At 54.1% G+C, this 13992-nt stretch overlaps 1 protein-coding gene across 1 annotated transcript; it reads right to left on the bottom strand.

The window, feature by feature from the left end:
• Positions 1-2538: 2538 nt before the first annotated feature.
• Positions 2539-13982, bottom strand: HBEGF (heparin binding EGF like growth factor). Its single transcript, XM_008255124.5, has 6 exons — positions 13615-13982; positions 13230-13403; positions 10391-10568; positions 5390-5545; positions 4535-4625; positions 2539-3913 (listed from the first exon to the last, which is right to left on the bottom strand). Exons 1-5 carry the CDS (start codon positions 13658-13660, stop codon positions 4553-4555), a joined length of 627 nt encoding a protein of 208 aa, XP_008253346.3. The 5' UTR covers positions 13661-13982; the 3' UTR covers positions 2539-3913; positions 4535-4552.
• Between the last annotated feature and the right edge of the window lie 10 nt (positions 13983-13992).

Below are 13992 nucleotides of genomic sequence, written 5' to 3' on the forward strand. Positions count from 1 at the left end.
ACTCACCACTCCGGTTATTTCTCACATCCTTACTAGGTCTCTGACTGCTAGAACCTGTCTGTAAATGTTAAATACCTGGAATCACCCAGAATGTGCTCTTGTGTCTGGCTCCGTTCACTCAACCACGTTGTGAGACTCACCCTAATTGCTACTCAGTGTTTCACGCTGTAGGTATTCCATAACTTACTGATTCATTTCATCATCAAATGCTGATGAGTACTGGGGTAATTTCCAGATATTAGTTGTTGTCAGTAAAGCTATGTTCACTCTTGCACGTGGCTTTCAGTGACCATTTGTATTCACCATGTACATCCCTAGGAGTGGAATTGCTGGCTGTGCATATGCTTATTTTTGGTAGTAATTGTGGCCCAGAGTTTTAAAGGCATATTCAAAGTACATCCAAGACCTCTGTGTGGGCTCCTGGAGAAACTTCATAGAGTATGACAACTCTCCAAGGTGAGAGGACAAGGAGGGGGAACTCCAGTGACGCTTGCCTGCTAATGGCCCTCTCTGCCTCCCATCCACCTAGAACACCATGTCACATGATATGGCCCAAATTCCACTGTCATGCTGTCATTCCCTTCCACCCTCCCCAAAGGAGGCCCATTTTGTTAAACGCAGCCACACTCTCAGGGCAGCACTGGATTGCTTGTCTGTCTACTTGGTGGTCTTAGGCTAGATTTATTTCTGAAATTCATTCATCCAACTAAATATTGAGTGCTGGGGCTGGCGCTGTGGCACAGCAGGTTAAAGCCCTGGCCTGCAGTGCCGGCATCCCATATGGGCACGGGTTTGAGACCCGGATGCTCTACTTCTGATCCAGCTCTCTGCTATGGCCTGAGAAAGCAGTAGGAGATGGCCCAAGTGCTTGGGCCCCTGCACCCACGAGGGAGACCCTGGTTTCAGATCAGCCCTTCTTGGGCCATTGAGGTCCCTTGGGGAGTGAACCAGTGGATGGAAACCTCTCTCTCTGGTTCTACTTTGTCTTTCAGATATATAAAACAATAAAAGACTATTGAGTGCCTACAACTTACTTGTCTTGTTTCAGAATCTGGTATGGGAGCAATGTTGCTAACCTTCTAATAAGAGGAAACACACAACAAACAGGAATGTGTTAGAGCTGCTAAGGTTTGTGGCGGTACATAAAGCAATGGAAGGGGAATGAGAGCCGGGTGGGGGAGGTGTGTGCTATGGTCTAACAGGGTTATCTGGGAAGGCCTGCAGAGTAGATGAGAACAAAGTTACCTTTTGAAATGATCAGTCCAGCTATTACATGAGAAAAAGGCTCCACTGAAGTAAGGGGGGACCAGAGACTGGAGGCCATTGCAAGAGTGCCGGCCTGAGAGGATGCTGCACTGCGCTGGCTGATGGCACTGGCAGTGATTCATGGTTGCACACCGCATACCTTCAACAGGTGGGGCTAACAAGATTTGCTGATGGGTCGGCTGTGCAGCAAGAGAGCCAAAAACCTCTTGTTCTTGCCAAGAGCAATATGTGCATGCTTGCACGGTCGGCACGTGTCTAGGTCCCGAGTTCAGGTTTGGCCACTTAAATAGGTCGATGTCTTTCCTGGTTGCAGCTAGCCAGACTTCCTATGTGAAAAATCTATCTTTTCTTGTCTCACAGGTGATATGATGCAAGTATTGAGACAGACTACCAGGCCAGCGCCGCAGCTCCACTAGGCTAATCCTCTGCCTGCAGTACCAGTACCCCGGGTTCTAGTCCCAGTCGGGGTGCTGGATTCTGTCCCGGTTGCTCCTCTTCCAGTCTAGCTCTCTGCTGTGGCCCGGGAAGGCAGTAGAGGATGGCCCAAGTGCTTGGGCCCTGCACCTGCATGGGAGACCAGGAGAAGCACCTGGCTCCTGGCTTTGGATCAGCGCGGTGCGCCGGCTGCAGTGCACAGGCCATAGCAGCCATTTGGGAGGGTGAACCAACAGAAAGAAGAGCTTTCTCTCTGTCTCTCTCTAACTCTGCCTGTCAAAAAAAAAAAAAAAAAAAAAAAAAAAAAAAAAAGAGAGAGAGAGAGAGAGACAACCAGTCCCAGTCCTGTCACTCACAGTATAACCTCAGGCAAGTTAAATAACCTGAGTCTGGAAAAATGAGACAGTAAGAGTCCCTCCATCACAGAATTGTTGGGAATACTAAGTATATGGGGGCTAGCAGCCCTGGCATCTCATATGGACACCGGTTTGAGTCCCAGCTGCTCCACTTCCAATCCAGTTCCCTGCTAATGCATCTGGGAAAGCAGCAGAGGATGGTGCAAGTCCTTGGGCCCCTGTACCCATGTGAGAGACCTGGAAGAAGCTCCTGGCTCCTGACCGGCTCAGCTCCAGCCATTGCAGCCATTTGGGGAGTGAACCAGCAAATGAAAGACCTCGCTTTCTCTCTCTTTCAAATAAATAAAATAAATCTTTGAAAAAAAAAAAAAAAGTATACACCCATCTGGGTTTAAGTCCAAAACTCAGAGCCTAACACACCAAAGGAGGGCTTAGAAAATAACCTATGTTAAATCAGTTTCCCATTAAAACAAGCAGAGGCCATGGAGTAAGGGTTATCTTTATTTGGATTGCAAAGTATAAATACGAACCATGTTTGGAAATACAGCTTGTAACAGTTCAGAAATGGCACCAGAAACTTCCAGAGGAACCATGACAGCATACCTTTGTAGTTTTGGTGAGCTAGGTGGGGTGACACAAAAGCCTTCCCCACCTCTAACCTTCTCTGTAGCAAGTGGCAGGTAATCCATGACCGGGAACAGTCAACTGCAACGTTCCCTGTTCCTCCTCGCCTGTTTCTGCTGCACTGACCCCTGCGTGGAGTAGCACCAGAAGAATGGCAAGAGTTGAGAGAAATGTCTTGACACAGGGTCGGGCCAGTTCCCGCTCTGTGGGGTGGGAGCCGTGGGGTGAGGGAAAGCTGTAGGCATGGAAGCCCAACCTCTTGAGAGATTTGGCCGAGAGAGGACACAGGAAACACCGCTATCTGTTATGCTTTGACATCAGCACCTTGGGCTTTCAAAACACAAATGGTAGACAAAGTTGCCTAGGCAAGGCTGCAGTCCGACTCACAGAGCGGCTCTGGCCAAGTTAACCCCTACATCCTGACCGTACACAATGCCCCTGTGGCTCGCCGACCCTGGACGATCTTCCAAAATGTGCACAGATGCGGAGTTACTACAGATGGGTCACAGAGCAGTTTCAGGACAGGGGGTATGTGGCGCTGAGCTGATGGTGGGGATGCGAGGTGGAGGGCCAGGACATTGCCGAAGTAACAGTCTAGGCACTTGAAATATTATTGTTAGATCGTTAAAAACTAAATAAATTAACATACATAGAATAAAATAAATATATAATTTAAGAGGCATTTTACAAACAAACAAATAAAAATAGTTGTTATTTTTCCATCTGGGTGTAAGTCCCAAAACTCAGAGTTCTTGGGCTTGTGGTTTTCACAGTTAGCTCATCAATTCCAGCGCTGAAGGATCCCAAAGATCAGTCCCCTCGTAGCTACTTGAGTAGCCTTCCCAGTCTTTGCTGCTTCTCTTCCGGTCCACACACATCTCTCCTTCTTCCTCTCCTTTTTCTCTAAGATCCTGGAGCATATGGAATTTAACTGGCATTTTAATCCAGAACATGAGTGTCCAAACAAAGATACAAGGGGATGCAGGGCTTGGTGGAAGGGAATCAGAAAGGCATGTAGGTCCCTTGCTTTTGCTTTCTTCTGATTCAGATCCCACTGGTTATGTTCTGTTTGGCACATGAAGGTTCTGGTCTTTTGGCAAAGCAATGATGGGAGGCCCAATCGAGACAGCAAGCGGGGACAAAGGAGTCCTCCCGGCGAGATGTGAAGGCCTTTCCCTCTGCAGAGTCCGCGACTGACCCACGCTTCTCAGACGTAGCCGTCCCCGCGATTCCTAAAGCACCAGAGGAAGGAGTTAACGCTGGGCAGAGTGAGTCTCAGGGGAGGTGGGAGGAGCATCTGGGAAGGAGTGGGAGGGGGCACGAGTGGGAGGGGCTTTCCTTTCAGGTATCTTTCTGGGAAACTCTAGCAACTTCCATCCTAAGTGGAGATGAAGCACCAACAATCTTTCCTTTTCTAAAAATGTTCATTCATTTATTCATTTACTTGAGAGACCATGAGAAAGCAGACAGAGCTCTCTTCTGCTGGTCTGTCTCCCAATGTCCACAATGGCCTGGGCTGTGCCAGGCTGAAGCTGGGATCTCAGCCCAGGCCTGCCAGGTGGATGGCAGGGACTCAACTATTCCAGCCACCATCACCCACTGCCTCCCAGGGTGTGCATTAGCAGGAAACTGGGATCAGGAATGCAGCCCGGACTTGAACTCAGGCTGCTCTAAGCAGCATCTTAACCACTGTTCCAAATTCCTGCCCCACAACAGTCTGGGAAAACCACGCTGCCGTGGGACCCTCCCTCCACAGCAATCTGCTCCCCTGACTCCTACGTCAAGAGAACTCAGCACTCACTGGGAACGACCCAGGAAAGCAGTGCCAGCGCCAGGGAGAAGGCGGCCGTTACCTTGAGCACAGGTCTTTCTCAGTGGGAATTCGTCATGCCCAGCTTCACCTTCTCTTCATTCTCCACATCGTAACCTCCTCTCCTATGGTACCTGCGGAAGATGTGTTTTGTGAGCAAGCCCTGCCTGCCATGCAAGGAGGCAGACGCCAGAGCCAGTCCTTCCAAAGAACTCGGCCACACTAGTTCCCTCCACTACTCGGAAAACCCCAGGGCACACGGCAGCCCCACGCACCTGTGGCCAAAGGCCCTGCGGCCCTGAGGGATGCCTGCCTCTCACAGCAGGCTACAACATACAGGGAGCTCCCATCTTATCTGTTTGCTGCTCACAACATCTTTATGAGCTAGGTGCACGGAGATTACCATCACCAAAAGATGACACTCCTCAGAGAGCCAGGGCCTCACAAGCAATAAACTACACTGCTTGCAAACAGGCAGATGGACTCGATGGGGCTCCTCCAACCGAGAATACCCCTGCATCGGAGGTCCTGCTGTCTCAGAACTGGAAGGACACACCAACAGCTCCACCCATGCCCTGACTACCAAAACACACACCAGTGCTTTCCAAGAACAGAGCCAAGATAAAGCAGCGTGTGAAGAGGTGGCCTCATGGCTGGCCAGCTGGGCCACTCAGGGAGGGAAACAGAGGCCTTCGGGGAGCAGAACCTGCTGTGGCCTGGCAAGTTTCACCCTGGGCTCCGGACACTGGCTTCACGCATGCCAGAGAAACCAGACTTTCGGAGAACTTGAACCCAGGAGTTAGTCCAGGATTTAGGGAGAGGGGAGAGGGCTTAGGAGAAGGAGGAGGGGGAATGGAAGTGATGTGCAGAAACAGCCCGTGGCAGCCGCGGCACTCACCTAAACATGAGAAGCCCCACGATGACAAGCAGACAGACGGATGACAGCACCACGGCCACCACAGCCAGGATAGTTGTGTGGTCATAGGTGTACAGGCGATTTTCCACCGGGAGGCTCAGCCCATGGCACCTCTCTCCGTGGTAACCCGGGTGGCAGCTAGATCAAGACAGAACAAGGAGGAGGTGGGGTTAGCCATGGCCCACCCACAAAAGTCACAGCAGCCTTGGGCCCGTCACTCTCCGACCAGGACCCTCCCCCCCCAGCCTTCTCCTTCCAAAGGAGACTCTGGAGCCCCCTGAACGCGCGGTGGCTCTCCTCCCTCGTCTCCGGCCCCTGCTTCTGCGGCCCAGGAGTCCTGCTCCAGGCAGGGAAAAAGCGAGGGAGGCTGAGAAGGTCTCAGCTAGATGTGTTCCACGTGTGCCTGATTTCTTACACGTGGGCCATGGTGTTCTGTTGCAATAGCCGTGGGCTGACTGGGCTGATTGAGGGGAATCTGTGCTGCTCTCTGCAGTGAGGCCCCTCAACATTCTGACCAGAAATAAACCCAGCCGTGCCCACCAGGGCTCCTCGCGTTCAGTCCCTCCCCACCACTGCTCAGCCTATTAATAGGCTCTGTTCCTTTGCCAGGAGTTTTTCTCAAGTTTCCTTCATTTAACTCCCAGCTCCCCCCAGGGGTCAGTGCTCAACCTACGGGGTTCTCCTTGGCCCGTGGCCCCTGAACAGCGATCTACCAAGCCCCCTTCAGCACTGAACACAGCAAGCAAACCTGGATCACACGTCTTCCTGCCCAGCTGCCCTGCCAGAGCTTAGAGCCATGTCAGAAACCAGCTCTTGGCTCTCCTCACTGCAGAAATAAACCACATGGCAACTGCCTCCCCAAACACAAAGCACTTCCTTGGAGCTCTTCGGATATTCACCTCCCTTCCCTACCTGAGCGCCCCAGATCCTCTGTTGGAGGCAGGAGCCCCATCTTACAGAAAGGGGGAGTTTTCTGAAGGTCACACAGCAGAGCAGAAACGTGCTCATGAACTGGGATTTGGAGCTTAGTGTGCTGCCCGCGTGGGGACTTCAGGGCAGCAGTTGCTGCAGGAAACACTGAGAACCTATTGGGAGCTGCGCCTTCTCTGGGAAGCAGGCTGTGCCCTGGGTGCTCCAAGGGAGGACTCCCTTCTTCCTGCTGAGAGGACACCAAGGAAGCTCCAAGGAGCAGACCCAGGCGGGCAGAAAGGTCAGGCAAGGCACCCCTGCCCCAGCAACCCCTGGATGCTTTGAGGAACCTCACTGCAGGACAAGTGAAGGTCAGGTGCGCGGTTCCTCGCCCAGCCTCTCCCTGCAGCTGTGCCATCAGCCCAGGTGCACGCAAACCAACCCTCATCCTGCCAGCATGCGAGGGGGCAGAAGCGCCCCTGGGAAGTGACCTGTACACAGTAGTTTATAGTTAACAAACATGGGCCTTAAGCACTAGCTCAGCTGACCCTCCTAACAATCTGGTAGGCGGGTACCACCTCGTTCTACAGACTGCAAGGCTAAGATGAAGGGTCACAGAAGTTAAATAATCTACCAAAAGCTTCACAATTAGGAAGCAGCAGGGCCAAGACTAAAACCTGTCCTGGCAGATTCCAAATTCATGGTTGTTCCCACTCCAAACAGTGCAGGGAGCGCTAAGGAAATCAGAGGCAGCATCTGGTCTGACCTTGCTCTCTGACTGTAGTATCATTATTATTTATTTACAGCCTAAATAACAAGTAATAACAAACAGCACACAGTAAGGCTTGCCAGGAGCCAAGAATTCCCTGTGAACTGCCTCACAGGATAATTTCATTTAGTCTTGAAACTGTCTCTGTGAAGGTCAAGTTACTATCCCCATTCTAGAGACAAAGAGACTGAGGCTTAGCTTCTGTTCAGTAACTTGCCCAAAGTTACAAAGCTGGCGCCCCACAGTCTGGATGACTTCAGAGACTGCTGTCCCAGGGGAGGGAAGCTGAAGTCCAGGCTGTTTTTCTTGTCCAGTCCATCACCCAAACCCCACAGGTAGTTACTCAGATGATAGAAATAAAGCTTGGCCTCACAGGCCCACAATTCAGTTACATAATCGCTCCACCCCCACCCTGAGTCAAAAGGATAATAATGTAAACATCCTAATATTACCCCTCCCCCTCCCCTCACTTACTTCTCCTGGCTCCCCCCTCCCTCCCGAAACAGAGGGGGATGGGTACATTCCAAGCATCCCGGGGTGGGGACAAGATCCTGTGCCTTCCCCAGAGCTAGCCTCCCATCAAAATAGGACACATTCCTCCTGCCCCGGTCTGTGACCCATTTCAGGATGTGAATTACAACAGAAACAAGGACCCACTAGGTTCCAGAGACTTCTTCAAACTCCACCCCTCCCCTGGGCGGTGGAGGGGGCACCACTTGATGGGGGAGACTCAGAGAACTTGACTTCCAGGCTGGTTCTGCTGCTATTTCCAGCCAGGTGATCTTGGGCCAGTCACTTTATCTTTCTCAACTTTGGTGTCTGCGTGTAAAACACAGACAAGAAATGCCTACCTGGCTAGAGGACTGTGAGAAGATCAAACAAGATAATGTACCTGAAAGCAATTAACAAAAGGCACAGTCCTGACATGTGAGCTGTTACACCACTGGAGTGCCGAAGGCACTGCCCATATCCTGAGAAACGGGCCACTGATGTCAGTGGCGCCAAAGAGAAGAGCGGGCTTCCTTTGCGGTCTCTGGGCAGTGGAACCCCAGGCCCGTCTCTCCTCCAGCCCTGAGTCCTTCTCAGGCCCACTGTCCCCAGGTTTCCTCCAGCCACAGGAAGCTCAGCAGCCAATTTCTGGGTCAGCAGCCCCGGGAAACTACTCTTTGAGGGCAACTTTTGGCTGGTGACACAAAAGGGTTTTCCTGTTCTTGGTAGCTGCTAGGAAAGGCAGCCAGCTAGCCTCAGGCTCACCACGGCAGCCTGGACACACCCTGGCTGGTGGTTCCCGGGTCTGGAGGAGCCACAAAGGGACCCAGATGTAGGTGTACAGATGTCACAGTGCCCCCAGCGAGGAGCTCCAAATCTTCCTGCCCTGGAGACAGGCGACAGGCAGAGCACGCAGAGAATCCAAGCCTGGAAAATCTGCCTTGGAAGCTGACACAAAGTCTTCAAGTGCAACTGCTATGCTCTCAGGCTAGGAAAAGCCTCAGAGCTCTCTAGGACAACAAGCTGCCCTCTACAAAATTCTGCTCAAACTCTGCCCGGACAGGGCTAGGGAAGAAGCATGAAAGCCAACAGCCAGTGCAACCTGGGGACGTGGAGAGCATGCTGGACTGGGAATCCGGCACCTGGGATCCTGTCCTGTTTCCACTCATTTATTTAGTAACTGACCTCAGGCAAATGACTTCCTCCTTCCTGGCTGCAGTTTCGTCATTTTTCAAGTAGAGAAAGCCAGTCCTTCCTAACCAGCAAAGGGATCCCAAAAATCCCAGCAGCCGCTATCTCCCCAATCTCTCAAATCCTCTCTGGCACCAAAAAGGTGCTCAACACACCTGCTGGGCTCAATGCACAGTGAATGTAAACAATGAAGCTCTCAGAGCAGAGAAGGAATCATCAGGCCTTCTGTCATCACTGCCCTTAGGGCACCTTATCCGGTTCTCTGAGCCCAGCTTGGCAGGACAGCAGCCTCCCAAGGCTTCTTCTCAGCTGCACAGTGGAAGCCCCATAGCCACCCACCAGAACGCCCTGGACCAGCTTGGCCCAGGCAGGCTCCTGGCCTTGATCCATCTTGACTAGGCTCAGAGTCACTCTCTCCACCCTGTGCTAATGATGCCATTTTACAAATTTAAGACAACATTTCCTGCCCTGTCCCAGGAGTTTGGGACGGATAACATGGGGTCTCTCCAGGTCACTTTTAACCCCTTCTAATCCCAAGCTCCTGGTAAGGATGTTATAGAAAAGGACACACAAATGAGTGGATGTGGTGGGAAGGGGCAGCTCTGCTACGTGCGATCAGATGGGGCCAGGGAGCTTACAAAAGCCGGGGGATCTGCACCACAAGAATACCAGGCAGCCAGCCTTTTTGACAGGCTGGGAGACAGTGTGCATACAACAGCCTCCTGGTCCTGTCCAAAGGCCCCCAGGTCACAAGGCCCCCAGAGCCTGCCCTGCTCCAGGGAAGGGAGTAGATGTTTGCAGCCTGATGCGGGGTGTTGGCCTCAGGCACAGAGGCGACATTATGCCTGCTAGTGCTGTCATCCCTGAGGGGTTGCCAAGGCAGCCGTTTGCTGGGTTCAGCTTAGAAGGGAGGCGAAGGAACCCACGGCCCCTCTGCCCACACGCCTGCCCAGGGAAGGAGTTCTGCTGCTGACCAACGGCTGACGCCTGCTGGGTTAGAGTCCATTTCCTATTAATGCTGCACAAAGGAAATGTTCACCCACCCTCTTGGCCGAAGGCCAACACCCTCCGTGCCGCCCCCGCCCCCCGGCCCTTGGTAAGGAAGAAGGGAGGAGGAACTTCAACTGCCCCATGATAGTTCCTCTCTGCATGGTCATGCCGGCCTGTAGAGTTCATCCACATCTGTTCACACACACAGTGCACGTCTAAGCGCACCGCACACCTGCCACCTGCCTGCAGGAGCCGCGCTCCACGTGGGATGCCCACTCTGCTGTGTTTCCTACTGACCTCTCCCTCCCAGAGTAGGGCATGAGGTGGGGATAAAGGACCTGCCTTCAGGTGCCAGCTCTCCCTAGCCACACACTCATTTCTGGGCAAGCAGGAAGTGTCCCCAAGGATTAAAGAGAGCGTCACAAACCCACACCACAGGAAATTGCATCCTCTTCGGTGGTGGGGAGGGGGCCCTTCCGCTGACTAAAAATATTTTCCCTCCTCCCAACTTCCGCTCCGAGGTTAAGAAGAAACTGGGTGAGATTGTGAATTCAAGGAACAGTGACAACGAGGAACAGGCACGTGGCTGACCTAGAGGGTGCTGATGAGCGTCACCCTGGGCAGGGGACACTTACATGCAGGACGGGGCTCGGAGCTCCTTCAGATATTTGCATTCTCCGTGGATGCAGAAGTCCTTGTATTTCCGAAGACATGGGTCTCTCTTCTTCCCTAACCCCTTGCCTTTCTTCTTTCTTTTCCCACGTTCCTCCTTGCTCGGTGTGGCCAGAGCTTGTGGCTTGGAGGAGAAAGCAGCTGCAAGAAAAAGGCAGCCTGTTAAGCCTTTCTCTTCGGGGGCAAGATCAGGACAGTATCGTGCGAGGTGGGAGTGCACGCCTGCTGATGGCACCTAACGTCGGAGGCCGTGGAGGCTCCCTTTGCTCGGTGCCTCCCGAGGACTGAAGAAAGACTGGGCAGAAGCCCCAGACACAGGGAACCCTGGGAGGGAGCAGAGGCTAGGGTGGGTCCCAGGGAAGCATTTCACAAACTCAGCTCAAGAACCTCATGTGGACACTGTGGAGCGACAGCAGCTCACCCCCACCCACCACCTTCCACTCCCAACTCTGGCCGCCCTGTGCCCACTTCATTCTGTGTTGGCCTGAAGTTAGCTTGTTTCCTAATGCAGCACTCAGCGACCCACTTGCAGGAAGACAGTGTCACAGATACAGACTGCATCTGGGGAAGATATTTGGAGGTTTTTGGGGTGAGAAACTGCTAAAGTAAGAACAGTGTCCATGTCTTCATGGGCACAAGTCCTCTGGGGCTCCGTCAGCACCAGGATGCCATGAGCCCACGGTACAGCCTGGCTTGGAGACAGTAAGCAGGCCATCCTGGACAGGACCTTGCTGTAAGCAGAATATTAACCTTGCTCTGTGCCCTTTACAGCTCACCTACTTTCTCAAAGATCCATTTACATCTAGCCCCAAATGTCCTACTTAGAACCCTCTGGGAAGGGGGACACAATGTGTATAAGGGGTCAAGAGACAGAAAATAAGGAACTAGAAAGAACTAGAATGATAATGACTGCTCCAGCCCACCCCCCACCCCCAACCACCACCACCAATTTTTCCAGGCTTCAATGAGAAATACAACCTCACCCAGACATCCAGCTGGGACTGGCCATGGGCCACGCCCAGGGATAAGACACCAGCCCTGCCTACCCATTCCCAGCAGGGAAACCGTGCCCACATTCATGGTTACGGCCATGCATCTAGCAGAAGAGTAAGCATGATCGTTAGACTGGACTCTAGCATCCTCAAGCTGGAAGGGACTTCGAAGAATATCATGGCCTTCTGCTTTCAGATGAAAATGCTGAGGTCCCAAAAGGTTGAATGACTTGCCCGAGGTCACGCAGGACTGGGGTTGAACTGTGGTCTCTGGACTTCACATCCAGTGTTCTTTCCCAGTAGGCTGAGTTGCCTGCCACGCTCCCACCAGTCTAGAGCATCTTAGATGTTGAGCCAGGAATGAACGGGCTCTGAAGTCAGCAGACGTGTGCTACGGTTTCAGCCATACAACCCCGGGCAAGTGGCTTGATGTGTCTGTAACTCGGGGTTCTTGGTCAAATATTGCAGAAGGTTGCAACGAGTGTTAAGCCAACCAAGCTAACACCTCGTGCCTAGAACATGACGCGTTTGTTAAATGGTAGCAGCTACTTATTTTAGCCTGGCTCTTCAGATCTGCAAACTGTCCCTTCCCAGCAAGACCAAGAGAAGGCAGAGGAGCAGGTGCAGGTGCTCCAGTCCCTGGTTTGCTCTAACCCACTCCTGGATCCCTTCAGAGCTCAGAAGATGAGGCAGGTAGTGAGAGAAACACAGTGAGCAGGGCTTGCAGGGGAGCAAGCACAGAGGGCCAAGCCAATCAGAAAGTGGAGATAGAGTGGCAGGGTGACAGCCAGGCTTCTCCTGGGGAGAGGGAGCAGTGAGTCAGGTCGGCAGAGGTATGAGGAGCAGCCGTGTGGGTGGGAGGTGAGTCACAGCCCAGCCCTGCCCAGCCTAGAAGAGGGCCAGGAGAATCCAGAGCCATGGGTGACCCCAGAGCGCCAGTGTGAGAGTGGGAGCCCAGGCCCAGCGTGGGGGCACACTCCGATTTCTACAAGGCAGAAAGAGCGTGCAAAGGAAGCTCCGGGTGAGGAGGGAGGTCAGCAGCTGAGGAGCAGGCAGGGCTGGAACAGGTGGGACGCTTTCCAACCAAATATGGTCATTCCGGGGCTCCAGGCCCGGGCCCTGCTCCACCCTGCGGAATCACTGCAGGTGGCTGGCCAGGGAAGCTGGCAGGCTCTGTACTCTGCTCTGGGCCTGTGCCCAGTGACAGCCACATAGGCTGGTTGCAGGATCTCCACGTGGCCCTTCTGTAGGGACTCACAGCAGTCAGAAGTTTCCAGGCTTTGGGTAGCCCTCACAGACACCCAGCATTTCAACAGCTCCCTAGGGACCCCCGTGCCCATCACCCATAGCCTCCCCCAGAGGTGCTGGCCTCACCTACAGGGGCCGAGAGCGCCTCATCGCCTTCTGTGTTCCCAGCTTGGATGGAGGACCTACCTAGGCAGAGGGGACCCACACTGCACATTGGCCCTGTGCCTGGGCACCTCCAGGGGTGTTATCTTAAAGTGGCATTGGGACTCGCACCCATTTCACACAGGAACCCTAGGGACAGCAACTCAGCCATTCCTAGTTCCCACCATCCAATTTCCCTCAGAGCACAAGTTGCCTGTTTCAGTTTGTCCCAAGGTAGGGAGCCACCTAGCAGGTGAGACCCAAGGACAAGACAGAGTGAGACCTGAACCCCAGGATACACCCAGTCCTCCCGTCAGGCTGATCAGCCTTTCCTCGGGGGTCCTCCTTGCATACCCTCGACCCACAGAGGGAATTTCGGATCAGCCCAAGCCGGTCAGAGGACAGCAGCCTCCACACCTACCTCTGTACAGATCTGCCTCTTCCAAGTCCGGTACTTCCGGGCCGAAGCCACCTCCTGGGGTTAGCAGCTGGTCCTGGTCCGTAGCTCCAGTGGGAGGGTCTGGGTTGCTGGTTCCAGTCGCCAACCCTCTCCGAAGCCGTTCCAAGCTGTCACCAGTCACCAACGCGGAGAGCACTGCAAGCAAGGGGCGAGGCTGCATCAGACCCCTACCCCAGACTCAGGGCCACCACGCACCGACGCCCACGCCCGCTCGCTAGCCCGCCAGGGCGCACGGGCCCCACCAAGTGGCCCGCGCCGGGGGCGCTGCAGCGACCTTCCTCCGTGCACCCAGCACAGCGCCCCCCTCCCCCACCCCGACCTCCGGGGGCGTCAGCAGCCGTCTCACCTGCAGCCAGAAAGAGCTTCAGCACCATCGACGGCAGCAGCTTCATGGTCGCGGACCGAGTGGAGGCGGCGAGGCAGCAATCACTTTGAAGGCGGCGGCCAAGGGGCCAGCAGGGGAGCCAGGCGAAGGGGCGCAGGAGATTCGCGGGGTACAGTCTGCCGCCCACCTCTGGGTGCACACCCGGCTGGGGACCCGCGCGCAGCTACCGGCTGCTGTGCGTCTGTCCGCTCGCTCCGTCCGTACGCCCGAGCCGCTGCACCTAGGTCAGGCCGAGCACCCGCGTGCGGCGCGCAGCTCCCTCGGCAGACTGAGCGCTCCCGGCGCGCGGCCGGGAATAAGGCTCGGGGAGGCAACCCAAGCTCCGCCCCGCCCGGCGCC

This window comes from Oryctolagus cuniculus, chromosome 6 (genome assembly GCF_051225735.1).
Source record: "Oryctolagus cuniculus isolate XC-2025 breed Fujian yellow rabbit chromosome 6, ASM5122573v1, whole genome shotgun sequence".
Taxonomy (NCBI): domain Eukaryota; kingdom Metazoa; phylum Chordata; class Mammalia; order Lagomorpha; family Leporidae; genus Oryctolagus; species Oryctolagus cuniculus.

Coding starts and splice junctions, on each gene's coding strand:
- HBEGF (XM_008255124.5), bottom strand. CDS start 13,660: ATGAAGCTGCTGCCGTCGATGGTGCTGAAGCTCTTTCTGGCTGCAG. Junction 13,404..13,614: donor GAAGCTCTTTCTGGCTGCAG/GTGAGACGGCTG, acceptor CCTTGCTTGCAG/TGCTCTCCGCGTTGGTGACT. Junction 5,546..10,390: donor CTCCGAGCCCCGTCCTGCAT/GTAAGTGTCCCC, acceptor GTCTTGATCTAG/CTGCCACCCGGGTTACCACG.